This window comes from Amblyomma mixtum, chromosome 2 (genome assembly GCF_055824585.1).
Source record: "Amblyomma mixtum isolate Tamu chromosome 2, ASM5582458v1, whole genome shotgun sequence".
In the NCBI taxonomy this organism is placed as follows: domain Eukaryota; kingdom Metazoa; phylum Arthropoda; class Arachnida; order Ixodida; family Ixodidae; genus Amblyomma; species Amblyomma mixtum.
The window spans coordinates 274,832,072-274,853,224 of NC_143013.1; the positions used below are offsets into that span (position 1 = coordinate 274,832,072).

Sequence of the window (21,153 nt, forward strand, 5' to 3'; positions counted from 1 at the left end):
GAAAATATTTTTAATGTGCAGGATAACGGCGCTGGCGTCACACCTCAATCATGCAGTCAGTGAGCTGCTGAGGGCCACTTCGGTAATGCGAATTTTGGTTCGATAATTACGTATGATTCGTAAGCACTGCGTCCGGAGAATTGACGAGCGTCTGAAATGAGTCCGGAGCTGCCATGGAGGATTATTGAACCTTGTTGTCTTGCAGCGATGACAAACAGCCGACGGGAGTTATTGGCTATAATTATTTATGTCGTAGGTGGTGATAACAACAGGCGGGTTGCCTATTGATAGCAACAGACATGTTGCCAGCGAACCGGCAAAACATCGACGATTCTTCCTTTACAAAAATTCCTTTATGCTGCCCACAGACAGTCTGTAGATCTGCGAACTGACGGTTTAAATGTTTGCAAGAGCTGAGGAAGTAGACCGCAGGTGTCCGAAGAATGTACGAAGGACATCCACAATCGTATGTCGCATGGACGCGGAGTTAGGTCCCGAATAGGAACTGTGGACTTCTCTGGGACGGTCCCGCCCGCGAAAAAAAAAAAAGCCGGTCGAATGAAACTCCTACGTACGTCGAGGCCGGGCATTCCGACGTTTTTGGACGCTAGCATTTGGATTTTAGTGTCCCAAAGACGTCCATGGAACGTCCCACAGTGCATCTGGAGTCCGACTACTAACATCTGGTTGTCACCAGCGCTCGGATGTTCAGACGTCCGTCGGACAATCCGTTATTTACTTTGCGAACCCCCTAACGACCGAAGAGGGACGTACAGACGTTTCATGGAGCGTCGTGGAAGCTTGTAAAGCATAAATAAGGGTTAATGTAACATTTCCTCAGCATCAGCTGAAGACCCAAATAACAAGTAACATGCATACAACTTTTGCAAAAACGGCGATGAAATCCTGCAGGCTGGCAGACCCTGCAATCGCGCAAGCAGGGTAATTTTGATCAGTAGTTAAAAGCTCTAATTAAGCTAATAACTCTGCAAGGCGAAAAGAGGGCGACAGCAGGGCACTACGGCGCAGCACAACTCGAACGTAAAACTCACGCCCTAACCTGTGAAGTCATGGGCTCGCGTACCTCTATGCCCAACTGTGAAGGGTGACCGTTATGTGCTTGTGGTGGGTGGCTAATAAGTGCATTGTTTTAATGAAATTTTGTGCAAACTAAGGCATGTGCAATTTAAAAAGTCCAAGTGCAAAATTTTGTTAAGGGGTTCCGCCTCTATCTCTGATCATTGCCATCTCGTTTCATCGACGGGACAGTATCTACGGGCTGCTATGCTATTTTGAGCCAGTTCTGCCTTTTTGACCGCATTCAAAATTTTCACGGAGAGAAGTTCTCTGTGAGTTTCTTAAACATTCCGATTTGGTTGTGCGTTTACATTCGAATTTCGTTCCTCTCATGGGTGTCCGGATTCGGTACGAAACTACGGACCCAGAAAAAGTGAGTCCGGGGTACACCCACTGGTTCACTGTCGGCGGACGTCCAGAAGCGGACATCCGCTGGACATGCGTTGGTTCACTAACGGTGGACCTTGATTATTGCCGAGAAAAGACATCCAGAAGACGTCCCGTGAACATCTATTGGGGTTTGCGGACGTCCGGATCAAAACGAGATGTCCGAGATGGCAGATATTTTCGGTCTACATTGGGAAGCGCGCGCCGTGTCGGATGACGTCCCTGCTCGCCGAAACGCCGTGTGTTGTCCTTGCACTTCATTTCTGGGTGCGCGTTTGTGGATGAGTGGATCAAGAGCGGAGGGGCATATACAGGAATCTCGTCCGTGTTGTCCGCAGGGACCCCCGGCGCAAGCGGGTCAGCCGTTCAAGTTCACCGTGTCGGAGACGTGCGACCGCATCAAGGAGGAGTTCAACTTTCTCCAGGCCCAGTACCACAGCCTCAAGCTGGAGTGCGAGAAGCTGGCCAGTGAGAAGACAGAGATGCAGAGGCACTACGTCATGGTGAGTGCTGCATGCCTCCCTCATAGCCCGTTCTAACCCTTTCCCAACCTTCTCTCGGCATCCCGAATGGGGATGCGTGTTGAAAACAAGTGTGGACTCTCTAATTCGAACGCGCTTAATTCGAAATCCCCGTTTATCCGAACTGACGCTTTCTGGCTGTCAGCATCGACCTTTAATCCGATTTCCTCGTAATTGTAACAAACTTTCGGCCCTCTACGAGTTCTAATTATCAGAGCCGACTTACTTACTATCTTTCGGATTGGAGAAGACGCACACAATTTTGTCAATGACAAATGCGATGCGTAACGGGACGCCCGTTCTCCCGGATGTGTCGAGGTGGCGTCTGGAAGTGGCTGCGGTGGTCCATTGCTTGAAGATAATGGCGGCGTCGGCGCAGTCGATGATGCACTTAGCGCTAGGCGAAATGTCCGCATAGTGGGCGCGAGCTCGCTCTGCGGACGGTCGTCTCGGGAGGCGAGGCTGGATCGACCTCTACTAACGATGTCACAAGCTCGCCTGCTCCCCTGTCCTCGGGTCATCCTCTCGCCTTTTCCTCGTCATTTGAACTGTCCGGCCTTCTCGCTAACGGCGTCGGTGTAGCCGTCGTCAGCGCGACGACGGGTATCAGTTAGTTTTGGGAAGTGTGGAGGGTCGGCGGCTCCTCTCATCTCTCACAGTTTGGTGATCTGTTAAGTTTGTACCGGTTTTGTGGGGAGTTCAGTACGGCTTTTTTTTTAGTGAGCCTCCCTCTCAACCTTCGCGTACCTGTTTCTTTTCCCTTTCCCTCGACAGTACTACGAGATGTCGTACGGCTTGAACGTCGAGATGCACAAGCAGGTGAGTGGCGCCGTTTTGGTTGCACGAGTGGACCTGCGAGTATACGTAGCGTTACAAGGGTCCCCCCGCATGCGCCTCCCTTTCTGCAGACGGAGGTGGCCAAGAGGCTCAACGCCATCATCGCCCAGATCCTGCCGTTTCTCTCGCAAGAGGTAAGTTCGCTCGCAGTCTCTCAGAACGCTGAAATGTCTTCGGGCATTCAACCACACCGACTGCACGTGTGTTATCACGATTTCTTGTGTTGTAAGACGCGCTGGTGCCTCTAGAGATTTTGATGACCAGTGGCGATAAAAAAAAAAGTTAAATGCAGTTAGGAGAGAAAGAAATTCTCAGCATGGTAGCTTGGCATGTGTCCCTAGTTTGATCGCAGTACACGTATACAAAATGTGGGTATGTATTCGCTGTGCGATCGGTGCGGGTCAGCTTGCAGGTGATGGCGCTAGCGTCGTGAACGGCGCCTGCATGGTCTCGACGCGAGCGCCTTGCATGGTGGAAACTTTATCGGACTTGAGTAAATGCTGCTGTGGTGCTGGGGGTAAGTGGAACGGACTGAAATGTGAATAACTATAGTGGGCTTTTGCGAAGAGACGCTTATCTCGCGATGGATGTGCAAGCACCCTTAAAAAAACACTTATGCATCTCTCGCTTACGCAACTAAGCACGCCAGAGTGTCGAAATTGTAAAGGTGTTGCAGCTTTGACGAATTGAGCCACTCTCTGCAACGCAGCACCAGCAGCAAGTGGCGGCAGCCGTGGAACGGGCCAAGCAGGTCACCATGACCGAACTCAACGCCATCATCGGGGTACGTGACGCCTGACTGCGCACACTTTGTTCGGCGATGTCAGCGCCGGAAAAGTATAGGCGGAGTCGGGGTTTACATTAACGCTGTGCTTTCCCCTTAGCTATACGAAGCATTGGTTGCGTGGCGTGCATTGTTCTCCGCGTTACGAGTATTTCTTCCGTCAGCACACAATGAACTAGTTTCACTTGGATGGTGTCATGCGTACATGTCTTTGCCGTGTAGCATCCTATATATGTCACGGGGGCACCGTGGCCCGTTCTTGAAATGTCCTACGTGAATTACTCTGCCACTGTGCAGTGAACGTTTGCTTCTGACAGCAGCCAACTAGAATTGATATCATCATCATCATCCATCTGCTACTGTAGGAAAAAAGTCATTTCCTATGACCTCCCATTGTTCCCGTTTTGTGCCTGCTGTGACACGTTATTCCCGCGAATCTTCTAGCTGTTGTGACGTTATAGAAATAAATATAAAAGCGGCGTTGTCAGAAGCACCATTGACTCATCGCAGTGTTGGGTCCTCGCATGGTACTCTCAGGGGAACTCAACTTGCGCTGTCATTGTTCAGATCTATCGCATTTTGTAACATCGCACCCCTATCACTCCCTTTACACCCTCTTGTGTCATGGGTTAAGCTTGGCAAAAAGGGGAAGGAAGTCACTCCGACGCTCGCGAAGTGTCTTGCCCCCTCTCCCTCTTCTCGGAAAGAGCCTTCATCGCGCATCCCTAAATCTGTGCAGAGTTGCGGAAGCTGTGGGGCTGGCGCCGACAATTCGCGAAACTTCTCGCATGCCAGAACGGTTCATGATTGGCCGATGCCTCCTCCTTTGGCTGTCGCGATTGGCCAGCCAAAAGGCGGGCTTTCAGTCATGGCGATCCGTTGACTCCATTCTTGCTTTCGGTACTACGCTGACGCTGGCCCCAGCTTCCGCACCGCTGCACGCTTTTTAGTGAAACTGAGCGCGTGTATGTGCGTGGCAGAGACGCACGGCGCGCGTAATGCGTGCGCGTGTGCGATTACCGGCCCCACGAGGCGCAACCCGTGGAGCAGAAGGGAGTTCACCGTTGCGCAATAGCGGTTGCGGAGGGGGTCGGCGTGGCGCGCGCTAATCCGCCGGTGGCGGTTTGGGGAGGCGAGGCATCGATCGCCCCCGGCGGCGGCGGGCGCTCATTACGCGGCTTGTCTGGCTGCCGCCGCTCGCTCGCCGCGCCTGCTCCCCCCTCCGCGGCCGATTTAATTATCCGCGCGGCCGGGCGGCGAGCGCTTAATCGAGACGCCCGCGAGAGACGAGCTGCGTGGTGACCGGCGCGTTGGTCTCTTTTCAGCAGCAGCACACCGGCCTGGCACACCTCATGGTGAGTAGCGGAAGAGGAGGAGGAGAGCGGCTCGCTTCTCACTCTCTCCCACTCTTGCTCTCTCTTTATCTCTCTCTCTCTCTCTTTGCACTCCTTGTATGACCCCTCTTTCTTGTTCCTCCTCTGGAAAAGGAACGACGTTGCGCTGGCTACCTGTGCGTCAGTGTTTAGCCCAGTGCGCCCTAGCGCGTGAATGGGGAAACGCGCGTCCGCGGATGAACCGCCGTGCGGCGTGAAGCCGAGGTGTGGGCGCGGAGTTTGGGTTATGGTGGTGTCGGATTTACCGCGAGAGATTAAAAGTTGGGCATCTTTAAGGAGACCGTATTGATCGCCTGCAGGAAGAGATGTTGAAGAGGGTGGGGGAAGTAGCATCGAATGGTTTGCTTGGAATCACCATGGGGGCAGAATTTCCCTGGGGCAAATGTACGCTCAAATGCAAGCAATCTTTAAATTCAGACAAGAACACTTTGCTTTTTTGCTAGAGCAGGCAGCCTTGTGGGCTAATGATTTCTGAAAGGCTAGAAGTACAATTAACCTGCTGATTTTGCAGGCTTGTCTGTATCCCTGTATGGGCGTTTTCCCCAAAAAGACTGAATGTTGAAGCTGCCAGTTTCTCAGCAAAGTTGCATGTGTGCATTGTCCTGGCATTGACCCTTTTGCTGCGAAGCACATGCATTATTATTGTGGGGGAAGAGGAGCAAGATGAAGAGCAGGGAGAGTCGTTAATTCCTGGCGCTATTGTTGGTGTCAGTGGAAACGTTTTTAAGTGTTTAGGACTTGTGAGATTACAGATAGAGAAAGTAGAAAATGATATAGTAGTGGCTTTGGGTTTCATTTCTTTTGTGGGAGTAGTGTGGTTTGTTTTTCTTCAACAAAGCAGCAGCTGTGCATGACAGGTGTTTTCCACTTTTGAATGAGAAAGAAATGGACATGCACTCACACAAAGGAATAGATGTTTGCTCCAACTTGGAGGGCTCGCATTATGTGCATCTGCAGTAGCACTACAGGGTTTCGGTACATAGGAGTGAGGCCACGAATTACATGGGGGTCGCGGTTAGTGAAGGCTTCTACCTTTCGAGTTCTACCTGGAACTCTCCTAGCTGAGATGACGCTTATCTAGGAGCTAGATGCTCATGGTGTGACGTTGCAGCCCTTAAACAAAAGGACTTTTAAGGAGTTGAAGTGAAAGCAGTTCTCTGGCTCTTTCATAATGGGTGTGCGAGATTCGTAGATGGTTGCTAACTGACAAACCTAGGCTTCAGCCATATAGTATTATGAGGTTTTTGTTGCATTAGACAACCAATTTGGAGCATGTTTTGGAAAACCATTCACTTGCATGAGTGCTGTTACACCCTCTGCCCAAGCATGCATCATAATGATCTCTGACCTTCATTTTTGTTGCTGCTGTTCTGCCGTTTCACTGCTGTGCATATCTGCTAGGTGTTTGCTTGAATGTGCTTTTTTATTATGATGTACAAGTTTTAGTGACCTTCGTTGCATTTTCTTGCTTCAATGCTGGGCAGTTTTGTGCATAAACATATATGGGAGCCATATCCAAGACTGACATTCTCACAGCTGCACTCTCTCCGTATGTAACTGCGAGCTGCATCATGGCATGTTATGAAGCGAGCTTTGAAGTCACATTTTTTTGTGCAGAGTGTGTGTCACATTTAGATTGATGGAAGAGAAGCGAGCACTGCAGTACGGCATGATGAAAGCAGCTTAGCAAGGTTACAGCGAGACGATTAGCAGTGCTGTCTTGTTTGTCTTTAATATACCAGACTTGTTCCTCAGGTTCACGAACATAAATACATATGATGGTGATTTGTGGTTTATAGGGTTTAAAGTCCCAATGTGACTCAGGCTACGGGGGACACTGCAGTCGAGGGCTCCTGATAATTTCGTCCACCTGGAGTTCTTTAACGTGCACTGACATTGCACGGCACATGGGCCTCTAGTGTTTGGCCTTCATCGAAATGCGACTGCTGCGGCCGGGATTGAACCCACGTCTTTCGGGTCCTCAGCTCAGCACCATAACCACTGAGTCACCACGGCGGGTGTAAATACATGTGGAGGATTTGCGGTTCACAAACCCTGTCTTATTGTTGGCAGGAGTAGCCCAATGTGTACTGAATCAGTGGTGTTGTGTTTCGGAAAGAGGTTTTTAGTAAGGCCTTCTTTTGTCACAGAACTTGCCATTTGTTTTGTTTTGTGCAGATAGAAGCTACAGAAAAATGTCAAGGTGCATTTATAAATTGCGCTTCATGATGTGCTGTTTTGTGGCTGTCTAGTCATGCTCGTGTCAGTGAGAAAGTCATATTTCTGTATATACATTGTTTCCCACCGTCTATGGTCACTCAGGGGCTGTAGCGTTCTGCTGCTGGGCTCAACGTCACCGGGATCGAATCCCTGCTGCGGCAGCTGCGTTTTATGAGAGGCGAAATGCAAAAAAAGCTCCTGTGTGCTGTGCAGTGTCGGTGCACGTTAAGGAACTCCATTTGGTTGAAACTGATGCAGAGCCCTCCGCTACACCGTCTCGCACAGTTCAGGTGCAGCTCCAGGACGTTAAACCTTGCCTGCCTTCACAATCTCATTCTGTTTCTTAGACTCCAGAGGCCCTCGGCACTGACAGCTTGGGTGTGTTTGTGTGTGGCTCCATCTTGCAGCAACAGATGCAGGCACAGCAGCTGGCGCACGGTGGCCCTGGTGGCATGGGCCCGCTAATGCCACACGCACTCGCCCTAGGCCCACCTAACAGTGCGGCCAGCTTGCTGGCCCTCTCCTCGGGTTTGGCTCCTGTGGCTGCACTGAAGGAGCATGACAAGAGGGCCGCTGCAGCAGCCGCCGCTGCCCAGGGTGCGTAAGCGAGCTGGTTTTTCTCGCTCGGCATGTTTGCATGTCCAAAAAAACTCTGCTCAGCATGTTCTCATTGGTGTGGTGTGCTCGCCAGCTGTTGCTAAATTCAGCATACAGACTCTTTGTGAGATTTCAGGTGTAATGTTGATCAAAGGAAACTTGACCTAGCCTGAGGAAGTTGCTGATGGCTGGAGGAAAATTAAAAGGAAATGCATTCAAAGAAAACTGCTTATTCAATTGATCTTTACTGAATAATCTTTGGTCTCACAGTGCGGAATCATTTTTATCTACTAGATTGCTTTGAGATTAGTTATGTTGCTGAAGATTACTGTGGACAGTCATTCGAAATGTGCCTTGGGCTTTGGGCATCATAGCTCTTATCTTTAAGGTAGTAAATATTTCTGAGTTAATCCTTGTTGTCACAAACAATATTTGGGAAGCAACAAAGCGTGTATTCTTATCACAGAGGCCAGTTTGCACAAGACTGGCTTCCTGAATGTTGTAACTGTCAGTTGCAGATTGTGTGCTTTGCATTCCTGAGGCCAGCAGTTGTGCTTATTTGAAGACTATGTAATTGTCTTTTTTTCTCTTTGCATTCCAAATGGGGGCCCCTTTATGCATCAACAGCCGCTGCTGACGATAGGGTGAGTACCGTGTCCAGCCTTCACTCATTGAATTAGGCATGTTTAGCCCGTAGTCTTGCAAAGTTTGAACAATCTTTGGAGAATAGAGAGTGGAAGTTACTATGCACTCTTTTTTTTTTTTTTTTTCAAAGCAGTTGAATCTGTGGCCTGTGCTTAATGTACAAGTTGAGTTTAAATATAGGTTTGGCTTTTGCAGGCAGACCTCATAGATGTTTAGCTTGGTAACATAAAGGGCCAGTTGTTTTGGTCTGCATTTTAAGTGGCATTGTGTGAAACAGTAGGGGCATGAGAAGAGAGATGGACACAAGTGCTGACACTTCTTCTGTGTTGTATGTGCTGTTGCACATGGTGTGTGCCATAACTCCAACTTTGCATTGCTTTTCCTAATGATTTGAGAAGTTACAGCAGCACGTAGAAATGCGAGTGCTTTTTTTTTTTCCCATGTCAATCACTCTGCCCCGACGTCATTCACTGAATGAACTAAATTAAGTACACTATTCCCCTCTCTTTTAACAGTTGCAGTGTGGTTCAGGTGGGAAGCTGTGTAAGTTACTGTCCATGTGAAAACCTCGGTGTGTGTGTATTGCAAAAAGATTTCTAGCGTTACGTTGTCACATGTGTGGCTGCCTACTGCTAGCTGTTGGAGCCAACTGCTGTCATTAGCATGCATCGTGATTACCATACTGATGCAAGCAATGAGATGCCTCTGATGGAGTGAGGTGTTTTGCTGTGTAGCCAAACCTCTCATCGTCTTGTAGATAGAAACAGAGGGCTGTTTTGTTTTGAAAGCATGGGAGCAAGAGACCAATGCAGCTTGCGCAACTTCTCTCTTCTTTATTAGGGCTGCATTTTTGCCTTTACCACTTTCTTGTTTTCTTTTTATTGCAGTGCACACTTTTTCACATGATAAAATTGGCACCTGTCTTAAGTCTCATTCCTGATCTGTATCTGGCTGCTTTTGCATATGCCACTCAAAATACCATGCACAAGGCTTTCCCAGTGTCATGTATTAGCAGTCTGAAAAAAAAGAAGTATCTGAATAGTGAGGGTAATGGAACGTTGCTCTCATGTCTGATGTTCAAACTGTTCAAAGCTAGTGCACAAAAACATCTTATTGCATTGTTAAAATTGCATTGAGCTTTTGAATTTGAGTGAACTCGAGGTGTTAGCAAGCCCAGATTATTTATGTGCTTCATCAAGCTTTAGCTAGTCTAGCAGTCAAATGAGGCTTGAGTGAAAGGAAGTTGCAAGCCAACACGAGTGTCTGGAAGAACCTATACTGACCTGATCAGACGTATTCATAGGGTTCATTTCTTTTTTTAGGGGTGAAATTTTAATTAAAAGTGATTGCTTCTTATATGTTTGCTCATTCATTTGTTTTCAGTAGCGGCTTCCGTGAAATGTGTGTTTGGTCAGCTTAGAACATGGATTTGCCAGAGCAAGCAGTTATCAGTTATGCCGCTGCACTTGGGTCTAGTACATTGTGGGCATAAATGCTTGCAGTTCAGCTTTTTATTGCCAGCTTGAATTATCTTAAGAATTCCAAATTTGATTTCTCTTTGAACAGAGAAACTCACCCTCCCCGCGTGACGCAAAGTTACGAACCCGGACGCCGGACACAGAGTCTGACAAAAAACGGCGGAAAGAAGACAAGCATGACGTCATTGTCCATGTAAGCTTCCAAAATATGACGCCTTCTTTTGAGATTTCATAACTAGTTTTTGCCCTCAATGTTCTGACGGCATTATTTTAGCATTGCACCTACAGATTGCGAAAGGAAGGTAAGTGCGCAAAAAGGACGATCACGAGAGAAGAGACAGGATGGGACGAGCGCACTCGCTCCTCCTGTCGTCCTGTCGTTTTGCACTCGCCCGTCCTGTCTCTTCTCTTGTGATCGTCCTTTTTTGCGCACTTACCTTCCCTTCGTAATGAACGAACTCGCCCAACAATGTATCCTGCTGACCTACAGATTAAGCTGGAAACAACTGAGCACTTGCAGCTGTGGCTGACACATGCTTGATCGCTGCCTTACTAGTTATGGGAACATGAAGTTAGAGCTAGGTGTGGCTTTCTTCATTTATTTCGGTTGTTATTTGGAAGTTAAGATGTAGAGCACAGAAATTACGTAAATGCAAGCAAAAAGTAGCCTTCTTCAATTGCTGCAATGTTTGCACAGTTTGGTTCTCCACAAACTTGGCACCTAAATCTTGTTATCCTTGTTTTCAGGACAATGATGACGAAAACCAGGAAGTTGATGTCGCAAACGAGGTGAGCATGTTATCGATGTCACTGATATTTGTGCTGAAAGTGCTTACTTGCTAGGATACTGCACGTCCCAGGGTCCAAGTATAGATGTGCCAGCGTAGTGCTTGGTACAGTAAGCATGGAAGTTTTATCACAGAGAGCAAACTGTGCTTCCACAGACTGCGGAGAGCAGATTGAGGTACTACAGCTATGTATAGCATGTTAAACATGGACACGAAATGCTCATGAATTTTGAAGCAGTATTGTTTTCAGTAAATAACCTTGGCCTTAGGGTTTCTGCCCACAAATGCTCTCTGATCCTTCCTGACGTGGGCAGTCTGTGGGTGTTGCTTCATGCGACTCTTGAAGATGGCCTTTTAGTTATTGCTGGGTGGGTCTGCTTTTGGTGGAAAGTCCAGTAGCCTTGCAGTCGCCTCACATTGCGAACTTGCTATAATTTCTTTCGCTCTTTTCACTGACTTGCACCCATTTCAGGACCCTGTGTCGCCAACCAACAATGGGAGCCTTTCACCGCGAGAGAATGGCAGCGAGAGACCCATCAAGCGAGAGCGGCCTCCCAGCCGCTCAGGCTCTTCCTCCAGTCGTAGCACCCCCGTCTCCTCAAAGTCTACGAAGGATGGCTTGGTGAGGATAACTGCTCTGTTGTCGGGTGCACTGAGAAATGCACCTCTCCTTTTTGTTGTTGTTGTTACTGAAGTGACTTATTCTGCTTAAGCACCGGTGTGGACTGCAGCCAACCTGTTTTGCATGTGAATGGTATTCTGTGTACTTTTTTTTTAATGCAGTCTCAATATTGTATCAAACTTTCAGCAACCCTCTAGCTCCATTTATGTGGAGCATGCTATCAAAAGCTGCTTAAAGAAAAAATAAGGCTCCTTGGTCGCAATGGAGTTGCGTTCTCCTTCCCATGCTCATGGAAGGCTTGTGAGTGGATGTATAGGCCAAGTAACATGGCCAAGTGTATAACCTCGTGCGCAGCTTTCCTGCTCGTAAGGCTTTTAAAATGCTTTGGGCCATACATGGCGCTTTTGAACGTGTTCACTTTTGACAGTCAAGTCGCGTCACACACCTTGTACCAATTTGTGAAGTGCGATTTTGTGTGCATGATTAACTCCGAGAAGTCTTCTTGCATGTGTTTGTGTGGCGGAACATGTCTGACTATGGACAACCTTTCTTTCCCTTGAAGGGTGACAAGTCCCCTACCCCGGTGTCAAAATCATTAACGCCTACGAGTTCAGGGTCGACGACGCCTGGTTCCAGCGGCGCAGCCAAGGCGTCCTTGCCAGGTTCCTCTTCCAAATCGGCTGCCCTTGGTGAGCAAGCAGGAACTTCACTGATGCTGCCTTTCCCTTCTGTTGTTGCCGACATCTGCGTAGGGACTGCTTTGTAACCAAAGTCTTCTTGGGGCCAGTTGGCCTGGCCGGAAGGTGTCATTTAATGCACCAGCTGTTGGTGATTGAGCCTGAATTTGCTGAATGCACGTTTCATTCCTTGTCACTCTGCTTGTTGTGTACGGGCATCATGCAGAGCATTTTTGGGAAGATCGGCGAGCTAGACTGCCTCATACATGAAAGGTGGCTGTAGTGGGCGAGGTAAAATTCATTCCGTCATTTTTGAAATTTGTAGTAATTGTGCTGGCATGTTGTGTGATTATGTATATCATAGAGAATTTTGTGGATATTTGCTTGCAATTTGAACAAGTTTGAAAATCTAAATTTGAGAAGGGTATGTTTTCAATACTGCACATTCCCTTTAATACAAGCATGATGATATTGTGTAAGACTTATTAAAGCTGTCAGAAGTTAATTTTAACAGAAGATATAGCCGGTTTGACTCAGCAAGGGTGGAGCGGTGCAGAGGGTGAGCATACATAGCTACAACAGAGCAAAGTGGGAGAGTATGAGGTGCCACGGCATGATGCAAGAGGGCACTGCAGTGGCAGTGCAGTGTGGAAAGGGGGACGGGGTGTCTGTAGCACAGAGCTGCAGCTATTACGTGGTTCTCGCATTAAGCAACTTAGTGTAAACATTTGTCTGTTCTTTTTTTCCTTCTTGAGGAAGTGGAGCACTGGAAAATGTTGTGCACGGGCTTCTTTTACTAAACGTGTGGCTCTCTTGCTTCCTCCCCCCCCTCCCCTGTTTGTTCTTGCAGGTCCGTACCCATACCCCCTGGCAGGGGCACCACACGCACTGGCGGCGGCTGACCTGGCGGCTGCCAACCCTGCAGCCTTCCCCCAGCTGCACAGCTCGGCGCTAAGTTCCTATTCGCGATCTCTGGTGGGCACCTCTGGCGGCCACCCCACAGACCGGGCATGGCTGTGCACCCCACCCACCCATTTGGCACCCTTCTACACCCAGTGATACTATTACCCCTCGGTCCAGGCCAAGTACAGTGGCTTTTGTTCAGTATGGGACAGAAGCTTAGTGTTGCTTATGTTGAGTCCATACACACACAGCAGTTTAGTCATTGTTAAAATGTAGAGCCCGTGGTCTTTTTTTTAAAACCATGTAGTGGGACTCCTGTAGCTAGGAATGGCACTAGGATATCCATTGAGGCAATGCATGGAGTAAAATTTTTGGCTACATGATGATCTTCATGGCAATGCTAATAAAGATCGACAAGAACTTTGCACATACGCTTAAAAATCATAAGTGATTGCACAAACTAAGACATTTGGACAACTGTTGGTGAATAAGGTCACCTTGTCAGAGACTAAAGGATGTTCCTGGCAAATTTTGGGGTGTGACCCACCACCCCTTACCTCCATTTAGCAGTGTCACTGCTGTCGGGGGAAAAAAACTGAGCCTTACAAATTCCATTACAAAAAAAAAAAAAAATGGACGGAACACAGCATGTATGCAATTTTATTCAGCCTATACTCTATGCAGTAGGCATTAGTTCATTGCCATTATGCTTACAGTTATTGCACTTGATTGGTGGCACCAAAAGCATAGGCTCACAAATGGACAATGGGCAGGCATACTACCATACAGCTCATAAGTACTGTCCTACTGCTTACTTCTTGTCTTATGCATTGCATTTTGTGTCTTGTTCATCATGCATGCTAATCGGTAGCACAGTGAGGGTAGGCCAGCCAGGTTATTTAGTTATGGACTGCTGTTGACACCATGTATATTAGTAGCACAGTATCCTTCTGTATCTATCTGTCACCTATCTGTCACCTCCTTCAAAAACTGGACACATCTTTGCCTCCACCACCCAAAAAATCTTCCATTCTTTCTTTCTTTAATCCTTCTTATAGTGCTTGTATATCCAGCTTATATACACGCAAATGTCCAGCTATGCCACTGATTTCTTTGTGGATTGTTGCTCATATCTGCTTCAGATGATGTTGTGAAGATATGCATTCATGCTTGCTTAATTGGTGCAAACAAACCTAAATTATAGAAGATGAGGGATTAAAAAAAAAAAAAAGACGGCTGTCTAGCAAACCTCTCGGGTGTGGTGCCACTGCCTGGTCTTGGGGTTGGCCGTTTCTGCAGGGAAGCGTGGCTGACCGACGCTGAATCGCAGTTGTCTTTATCGCAGGTTGCGGGCTTTGACGCACACCCGTCTTTGCGGCCACCACCTCACTTCGGCACCATCCCTGGTGGAAAACCGTGAGTGCTTCTCGACTTGCATTTACTTTCAGTTGCTGGGTGGTCATCCCGGGCTGGGATTTAAATACAGGCTCCTCGTCTGGCCGCTAGCAGGTTGAAACCTGAACGACAATGGGCATCATGCTCTTTCCAGCTTCAGTGATAGAATCTGAGGTTGTATAGCACAATATGTGTCCTTTTCCATAAATGTTCATGAAAGAGAGGGAGTTGTCTGCAGGAAAGGCAGAGTGGTTTGCCTAAGCCATTGTGCTCTGGTCTGCTACTATCCCAGTGGGAAAAGGGAAAATGGGGAGAAACGGGGAAATGAAAGGTGAAGGGTGATGTATGGCTTCACAAAGGTACAGCTATTGATGCACTAGAAACTAAGAAGCTTTTACATCCACTTTGAGTGGTACTCCAAAGAAACGCATAATAATCATACTAACACTTGGGCTGATGTTAGCTGTTGGCTTAGGTCAGCTAAGAAGTTTTACACGACTTGCGCACTGCAGGTTTGAACTTCTAAACAATGATTTGTTGTAAATGTTGCTTGTTTAAAGGAGGATTTCGAAGGTGTCCTTTTTTCTTGAATTAGTTTGTTGACAGCCATTTTGCTTTATTACTAATGCATTCGTAAGGGTTATGAAAAGATTTGCCATAGCGTACTGATGAGAGGAGCATATTTTTGGGGTGCTTGCGTAATCAAAGCTTTAGAAAAAGAGGTTGTTCTAGATATTGTAAATGGTGGCAGTAATTTTGTTTACTGGACAGTGCATCTTTCGCACCGAACACAGAGCAGTAATAGGTTTAAAAAGGTGGCTCTAAGTTTTTTTTTACAAAAATAAAATTGCTTTCATAAAAAGGAAGTACTTACCTTGTAAATGAGTTCCGCCAGATTAAAGATTGGAACTGTGCCAGTCTGTCTTGCATTGCAGTGTGAATGAAGGGTCACCTGTTTGAAATCTTGCAGATGAGACAGCCTCCTTGATCACCCGTTCGAGTCAGATTGAAGAGGTTCTTGGTGAACACGAGCTTGAGCTTTTTAGGTGCATAAGGCCAGCTGTGAGGCATGAAAAAGGCCGTGGACCAAGAAAGACACCCTGTAAATTTCACTTGAGAATAAAAGACCCGGTTTTGTTGCAATCTGCATTGGGAGTGCTTTATTTCCTTTCATACACACCTCAATCTTGGTGTTGGCAAGGCACTCCTCGAAGGGTCTTGGTGTCTGCTTGTGCCACGTGCCTCTTTGATTGGTCCAGCTGAGGCTAGTAGGAGCTGAGCTAAGTGCTGCGTAAGAGGTGTGTCAGACGTATGCAGCTAACAAGAATGAAGCGGCAAATGCCCCTCAAAGGGGGCCCTCCAGCCACTTGCATCAACCTATGATGAGATCATGGTCAAACGCCTCACACTTGCCATGGCTGCTGGCAGGTACGAGGCGATTTCATGAGAATTAATAGACGGCCTTATTGAGGGCCTTCTCTGAGGGGCATTTGATGCTTCGTTCTTAATTCATGTACGAGCATATACCGTTCACTAAACCTCCAGCCAGACAATCCTGATGCAGTGATTATTCACCACCTCAGCACATTGTGTTTATGGGATATAAGTGCTAGGAACATGATAGCTGATGAGGGAGGATTCCGAACATATGCAAGCATTTCAATATAATTAGCTACAGCTTGCTAATATCTGTACGTTTTAGTGCTGTCTTTATTGAATTTCTGAAAGTGGCCTGTTTGAACCTTCACTATATAGTGCTGTTGCAGTACTACACATGCAAAAGTACATCACCACATTAAAAAGTACAGCTCTGGTCTTTGAGCAGGTAGGCACAGTTAGATTTCAGTATTGTAGCAAGGAGCTTGTGGACATTTAATCTGTCTAGTTAGAGGCACTGCTCCTGGGATTGTTTCTTCTAACAATATAAACAATCACTTTTTATTAGCACTTCACTTGCTTTATGGTTCTAGAAGTGTAGTAAATTAAACTGTTCCTAGTGAGGGCGTTTTGAGAATGCATTTCTGACTTCCGCAAACTGAAGTGGCAAAAACATTTCACACATGGCTGCTCTCAACTCTTTACGTGTTATTTGGGATGTGATACCAACAGATTATAGTCAGGTCGGTCATGCACACCGCAAAATTTTTTCTTTTAGTTCAAAGGTAAGTCGGTGAAATATATGAGCCACGCAGGTTTCTCTCTGTGAGTACCACATAATTTCTGTCTTATGAAACATATGAAGCCACTCTGCGTCACACTACGCGATGTGCACTCCCCCCCCCCCCAATCGATGCTCAATATGAGAGATGAGGAAAGCATTCATGAATAGCGGTAAAAGCAGGAGCAGTTTTCTTTTCTTGAAATTTAAAAACGCTACATTTTTAGATCAATACTCAGATAGACATGACAGGACGGGCATCACCAACTAGCCCCGCAATGTGTTTTATTAAGCGGGAGCAGTGGCATGAATCCTGAGCAGTGTGAAGCATAGTATATACTACTCATATTACTGCATATTCTTCTTTCCAAAAATTTCACTGAAGACCGCTTTTGTTTGAGAAAAATAGTTTGAGAAACTATTTTCCCAGACCGCTTCTAACCTGGTCGTTTCCAAGCCATAAACGAGCATTTTGACCTCGAAGATTTGTGACCACTGAAACGGACGTAGTGGTGCAAGTTATGTGTCGCATTTTTGATATTTTTCACTGCCCCTACTATCCAACTTGAGGTGCGTTTCCGAAGTCGACGCAAAAAATCGTAAGGAAAATCGTCTGCCAGCTACCTCTTCCGGCTATAATTTCCTCCCACTCTTTGCCTGTTGCATTGCAGGCACCATGCATGCTGGGATCGTTTATTCACTAAAATATTTGTGCTGCACAGTATCTTCATAAATCTGCATGCGCCATGTTTGTGTGTCTTGAGTGCAGAAACTGATTATCCCGAAATGTAAGAGCGTTCTGTCAGCGTTAATATGCCGGTGTAGGCTGGCAGTTCTGCATATGCTCTGCGGTCAGTTTCTCATGCGTTTCAACTAGTTTAACGCAACGGTATTCATGTATTTATTTTTCATCGCACTATGAAGTGCTGACACCTCTACGGTCAAGCGGACAATTGATGTATTTTCCTCACACTGTGTGAAGGCTGCCAATTGGCTAGCAATCAAACCATACATAGTGCTTCGGCACACCGTACCAAAGGAAGTTGCATAGGGGCACCTTAATCCATACTCGCCACTATGCGAGTAGCTGTCTCAGCGCATCTCGCTGCACACTTATAAAAGCCTCGTACCATTTCATTATTTTGGATGCATTTCATGTGAAAACACATCGCGAAGCAGAGCAGAGAAGAGCCGACATCGCATTGATCTTGTAGTGATGCAGTACAAATAAATTGGTAGAATAAGTGATATGAAAACAGCGACTGCCATTAAACAAGTGAGCAGGGGAGGAAGTAGGATCTGGAAGTAGTGGTAGCAGGTGGCATTCCCATGATCCTTTGTGTGACTCGGGAGACTCGCCTCACCCAATCACTGTACATGCAGGGTGCACTGTCTACATGAGTTTATATGCGGTTTCTCATACATACTTTGAGGGAAAACTGGCTGTGCTGCATTTCATCTGCCAGCGACATACTGGAAAGATGAGTTTTCATATTTGGCGTGGCTAGTGTTGGGCCAAAAACATGGATTCCGCTGCGAAAACATTCAGTGTGGTACCAGTGATACAGTCACTAGACCTAGCCACCATAGCCTCAGTGCTCTACACTGTATGGAGATTATTTTTTTTATAGCATATTTTAATTCCTTAGCAAATTTATCAAGAGTGAACGTTTCAAATTAGGCTTGTGTAAAAATTGGCTAAGCCTTTCTTTGAGGTTTGCTTCAAGAGAAGCGTTGCGAAATAGACCATAATTTCGGTACAGCATTAGTCGAGCCAAATAGAATACATATCTTCCCATAATTCCTGCGGTGGATGAAAATCCTGCGAATCGCAAAAGGCATTCGTCGTGCATGCTAAAGATCCTAAGACAGTTGAAATTATTCTGGAGGCCTTCACGATGGTGCCTTCCTTGTTTTACTTCGTTCCCTCCCAGCATGGTTGAGGTGTTCACCGAAAAGTGACACAGTTACTGCATCTTTTCTTTCCTCAAAAATCAATCCTGCCTGTGCCACAGGCGGCAGCATCATCTGAACTGTGGTATTGCACGCCCTTCATTGTGGACTAACTCGATGGTAACAGAAAACGTGCAAAACCTGCCAAGCCTGGCCAAGCTAGTTTGTCCGAATGAGAGAAGGTAACGATGCTCTCTTGTGTCTACGTTGGATTGAAAAATCGAATTTTCAGACTCCCCAGTCTTGCTGTCATCTATTTTACATGACAGCTTAAGGTCCCCCTTGTGCAGTAAAACCGGTGTCGGCATTTTTGGCCAAAATGTTTAATACAAGTAGCTCCCATGAGCGGCGCATCGGATCTTCAGCGATTGGAGCAACTGTGAGCAATGTGCAAGCGCACAGGCCATCGGATGCTGTCTTCCTCCTCACCCTCTTATAAACAAGCAGCAGATGACGACTAATGTTACTAGCATTGTCTCTAGAGCTGCTACGTGGCAGTCCTGTTGCAGTTTCCCCTGACCCTTGCTTTGAGAATCAGATACGCTACTGCTAGGCCATGCGAGCATGTTTGTATGGCTTGGTTAAAGTGGGGTCTCATACGTGTGTCATGTAGTCTTTCACATAGTGATTAAAGGCAGAGCGTAAGTGTCCCTCGGAATTTTTATCCGAAAGATCGAACTTTTGGATTATGCCAAGTTCGAAATATTGGTTGAGAGTATGTACAGTTGGACAAATGTTTAGCTATATTGTGTAACCGCTGACTTTTCTGTACGTCAGCACTTTATGACAGAGTGAGCTTGCAAAAAGGGCAAGGATAAGTGCATGCTGCCAAAAGTTGTGCAGCTAGGAATATTGTCTGCTAGGGTGTTTCGTCTTCTGGGCTGGGCACCACCTCTTAGCACCTTTTAGCACCTTAGCACATTGCAGACAAACCGGCTCCCGTCATTGCGCGCTTTACAAGCCCATCTGCCAAAGGTAGCAAGTGGGTGGAACCGTTTTTTTTTTAAAATTTTTTGTGTGAAAGGTAACAACTAATGGAGGAATTAAAGTTCAAAAATAGGCCAGGCATTCTTAAACATCAGATAATCTAAACTACAGATCTTCCTTTTCTTACTTTATGCTGTGAGCATTTTATTAGTTTGGAAAGAGCTGTTATCTACACTAGCCCCTAGATTAAGGTCTCATCATCATAGATCTTTTGCAGTGCGTTGCTCGACGACATTCCTGTAATTTATGTCCTGTTGTTTGATACACATAAGGTGGCATTTTGATGGCTGCTGCGAACTTCCAGGAACACATTGTGTAGAGGGGCTGTTACAGCAAAGCTGCAGCTAGCAAGTATTACAGTTCAACATAGCAGACCGTGTTGATAGCAGCTCTCTCTACAGACAAAAGCTTTCACGTACACCTGGAAGTAAGAAACAGTATATCCATGCTTTCAGTTATCTCGTGTTTAAGCGTGCTTGGCTAATTTAAACTTCAATACCTCAGTCGGTTGCTATAGGGTACGTAATGTGTGTGTGTGTGTGTGTGCATATGTACGTGCACGTATGTACACTTTTGCTTATGCGTGCCATCCACTTGCTATTCAGGCAGATTGCTTTGAGGCATGTGCATGGGATGACACGTGTGCTTATGCTGTTGGTTTATCTGAGAAGCCAGCATTCAGAAGAAGGCACGGCCTAGCAGACAGCAGACGATGCTTCCAGCTGTGCGCATTTTGTAAGCATGCAATTAATTTTGACCTTTTGGAAATGCACTCCATCATAGTGTGCTGACGCAGCAGCCATGCTAGAGAGCTAAAGGTTTGGCCAGCAGTACACATTACTGCGAGGTGCACGACGGTTCCTCGATAAAGTTTAAAACATCGTGCCAGTCAAAATCCTTGGGGCTAAAATGAGCAAGTACGTTTGCGCACAATCTTGACTTGAAAATTTTTAATTTGTAACCGAAATGATTGTTTGTACAAGCTAGCACAAGAATAGTTACTTCAGTCTGTATGTTTGTACTTCTAGTTTAGGAGGAGGACACAGTGACAATGTAGGTTTTTGCGATCTGAAATGCCAGAACTTGCTCATATCTTTGTTGACTGTTGTATAGAAATATTAGAATATTTGTAAAATATGTATTTTCTTTTAAAAATATATTCAGGGGTGGATTTAAGGGTGTCTCTTGAAGGGAGTGGTTGGTAGCGGGCATTCCTTTTTTTGCAATGCATTTGTGTGTCTCTCAGCATCAAAAATAATAGGGTTTCACGTAGTTTTCCCGTAGAAAATTTCTCAGTTGGGTTTGGGGCAGTGCCTATAAATCCACATCTGAATTACTAGCCTCACATTGAGGCCATTGCAGGATAGTGACAGAATACACTTCAATACAGACTTTAGCCAGGCAGTAAAAGTCAGGCAAAGTTCTTGCATCTGTCTTCTGAAATGGAATTTCTGATGACAACTCCATCCAGTTATTGTTCTCTGTAAAATTTGGTTCTTTGGCACTTTCTGGGTGTGTTAACATTTGTCTGGCACCAAAAGACTCATTAATGGCTGAGGAAATTGAATTTAAAATTTTTCCCGCCACTCGACTTGATTGTTGAAACTTAGTTCAGCGCAAAAGACAAACACAAAGAAAGGAAACGACACACACAGAGCGCTTTTGAAGAAAGGAAGCGACACACACGGAACTTGGACAGATCTGCACCCAAAAGGGCTAGTCGCCACTAT

The 21,153-nt window shown here is 46.4% G+C and overlaps 1 protein-coding gene across 5 annotated transcripts in view; it reads left to right on the forward strand.

The window, feature by feature from the left end:
* LOC149364057 (transducin-like enhancer protein 4) overlaps window positions 1-21,153 on the forward strand; it is a 57,791-nt gene that overhangs the window by 26,686 nt on the left and 9,952 nt on the right. Inside the window, exons 2-14 of one of the 5 annotated variants that reach the window (XM_089574048.1) lie at window positions 1,803-1,967; window positions 2,760-2,804; window positions 2,894-2,956; window positions 3,532-3,606; window positions 4,932-4,961; window positions 7,628-7,817; window positions 8,445-8,461; window positions 10,029-10,133; window positions 10,688-10,729; window positions 11,201-11,350; window positions 11,913-12,039; window positions 12,878-13,002; window positions 14,261-14,346. In XM_089574048.1, coding sequence (XP_089430174.1) covers window positions 1,803-1,967; window positions 2,760-2,804; window positions 2,894-2,956; window positions 3,532-3,606; window positions 4,932-4,961; window positions 7,628-7,817; window positions 8,445-8,461; window positions 10,029-10,133; window positions 10,688-10,729; window positions 11,201-11,350; window positions 11,913-12,039; window positions 12,878-13,002; window positions 14,261-14,346 — 1,220 coding nt within the window. The remainder of the gene's footprint in view (window positions 1-1,802; window positions 1,968-2,759; window positions 2,805-2,893; window positions 2,957-3,531; window positions 3,607-4,931; window positions 4,962-7,627; window positions 7,818-8,444; window positions 8,462-10,028; window positions 10,134-10,687; window positions 10,730-11,200; window positions 11,351-11,912; window positions 12,040-12,877; window positions 13,003-14,260; window positions 14,347-21,153) is intronic. The other 4 variants (XM_089574050.1, XM_089574049.1, XM_089574051.1 and 1 more) reach the window with 4 other exon arrangements.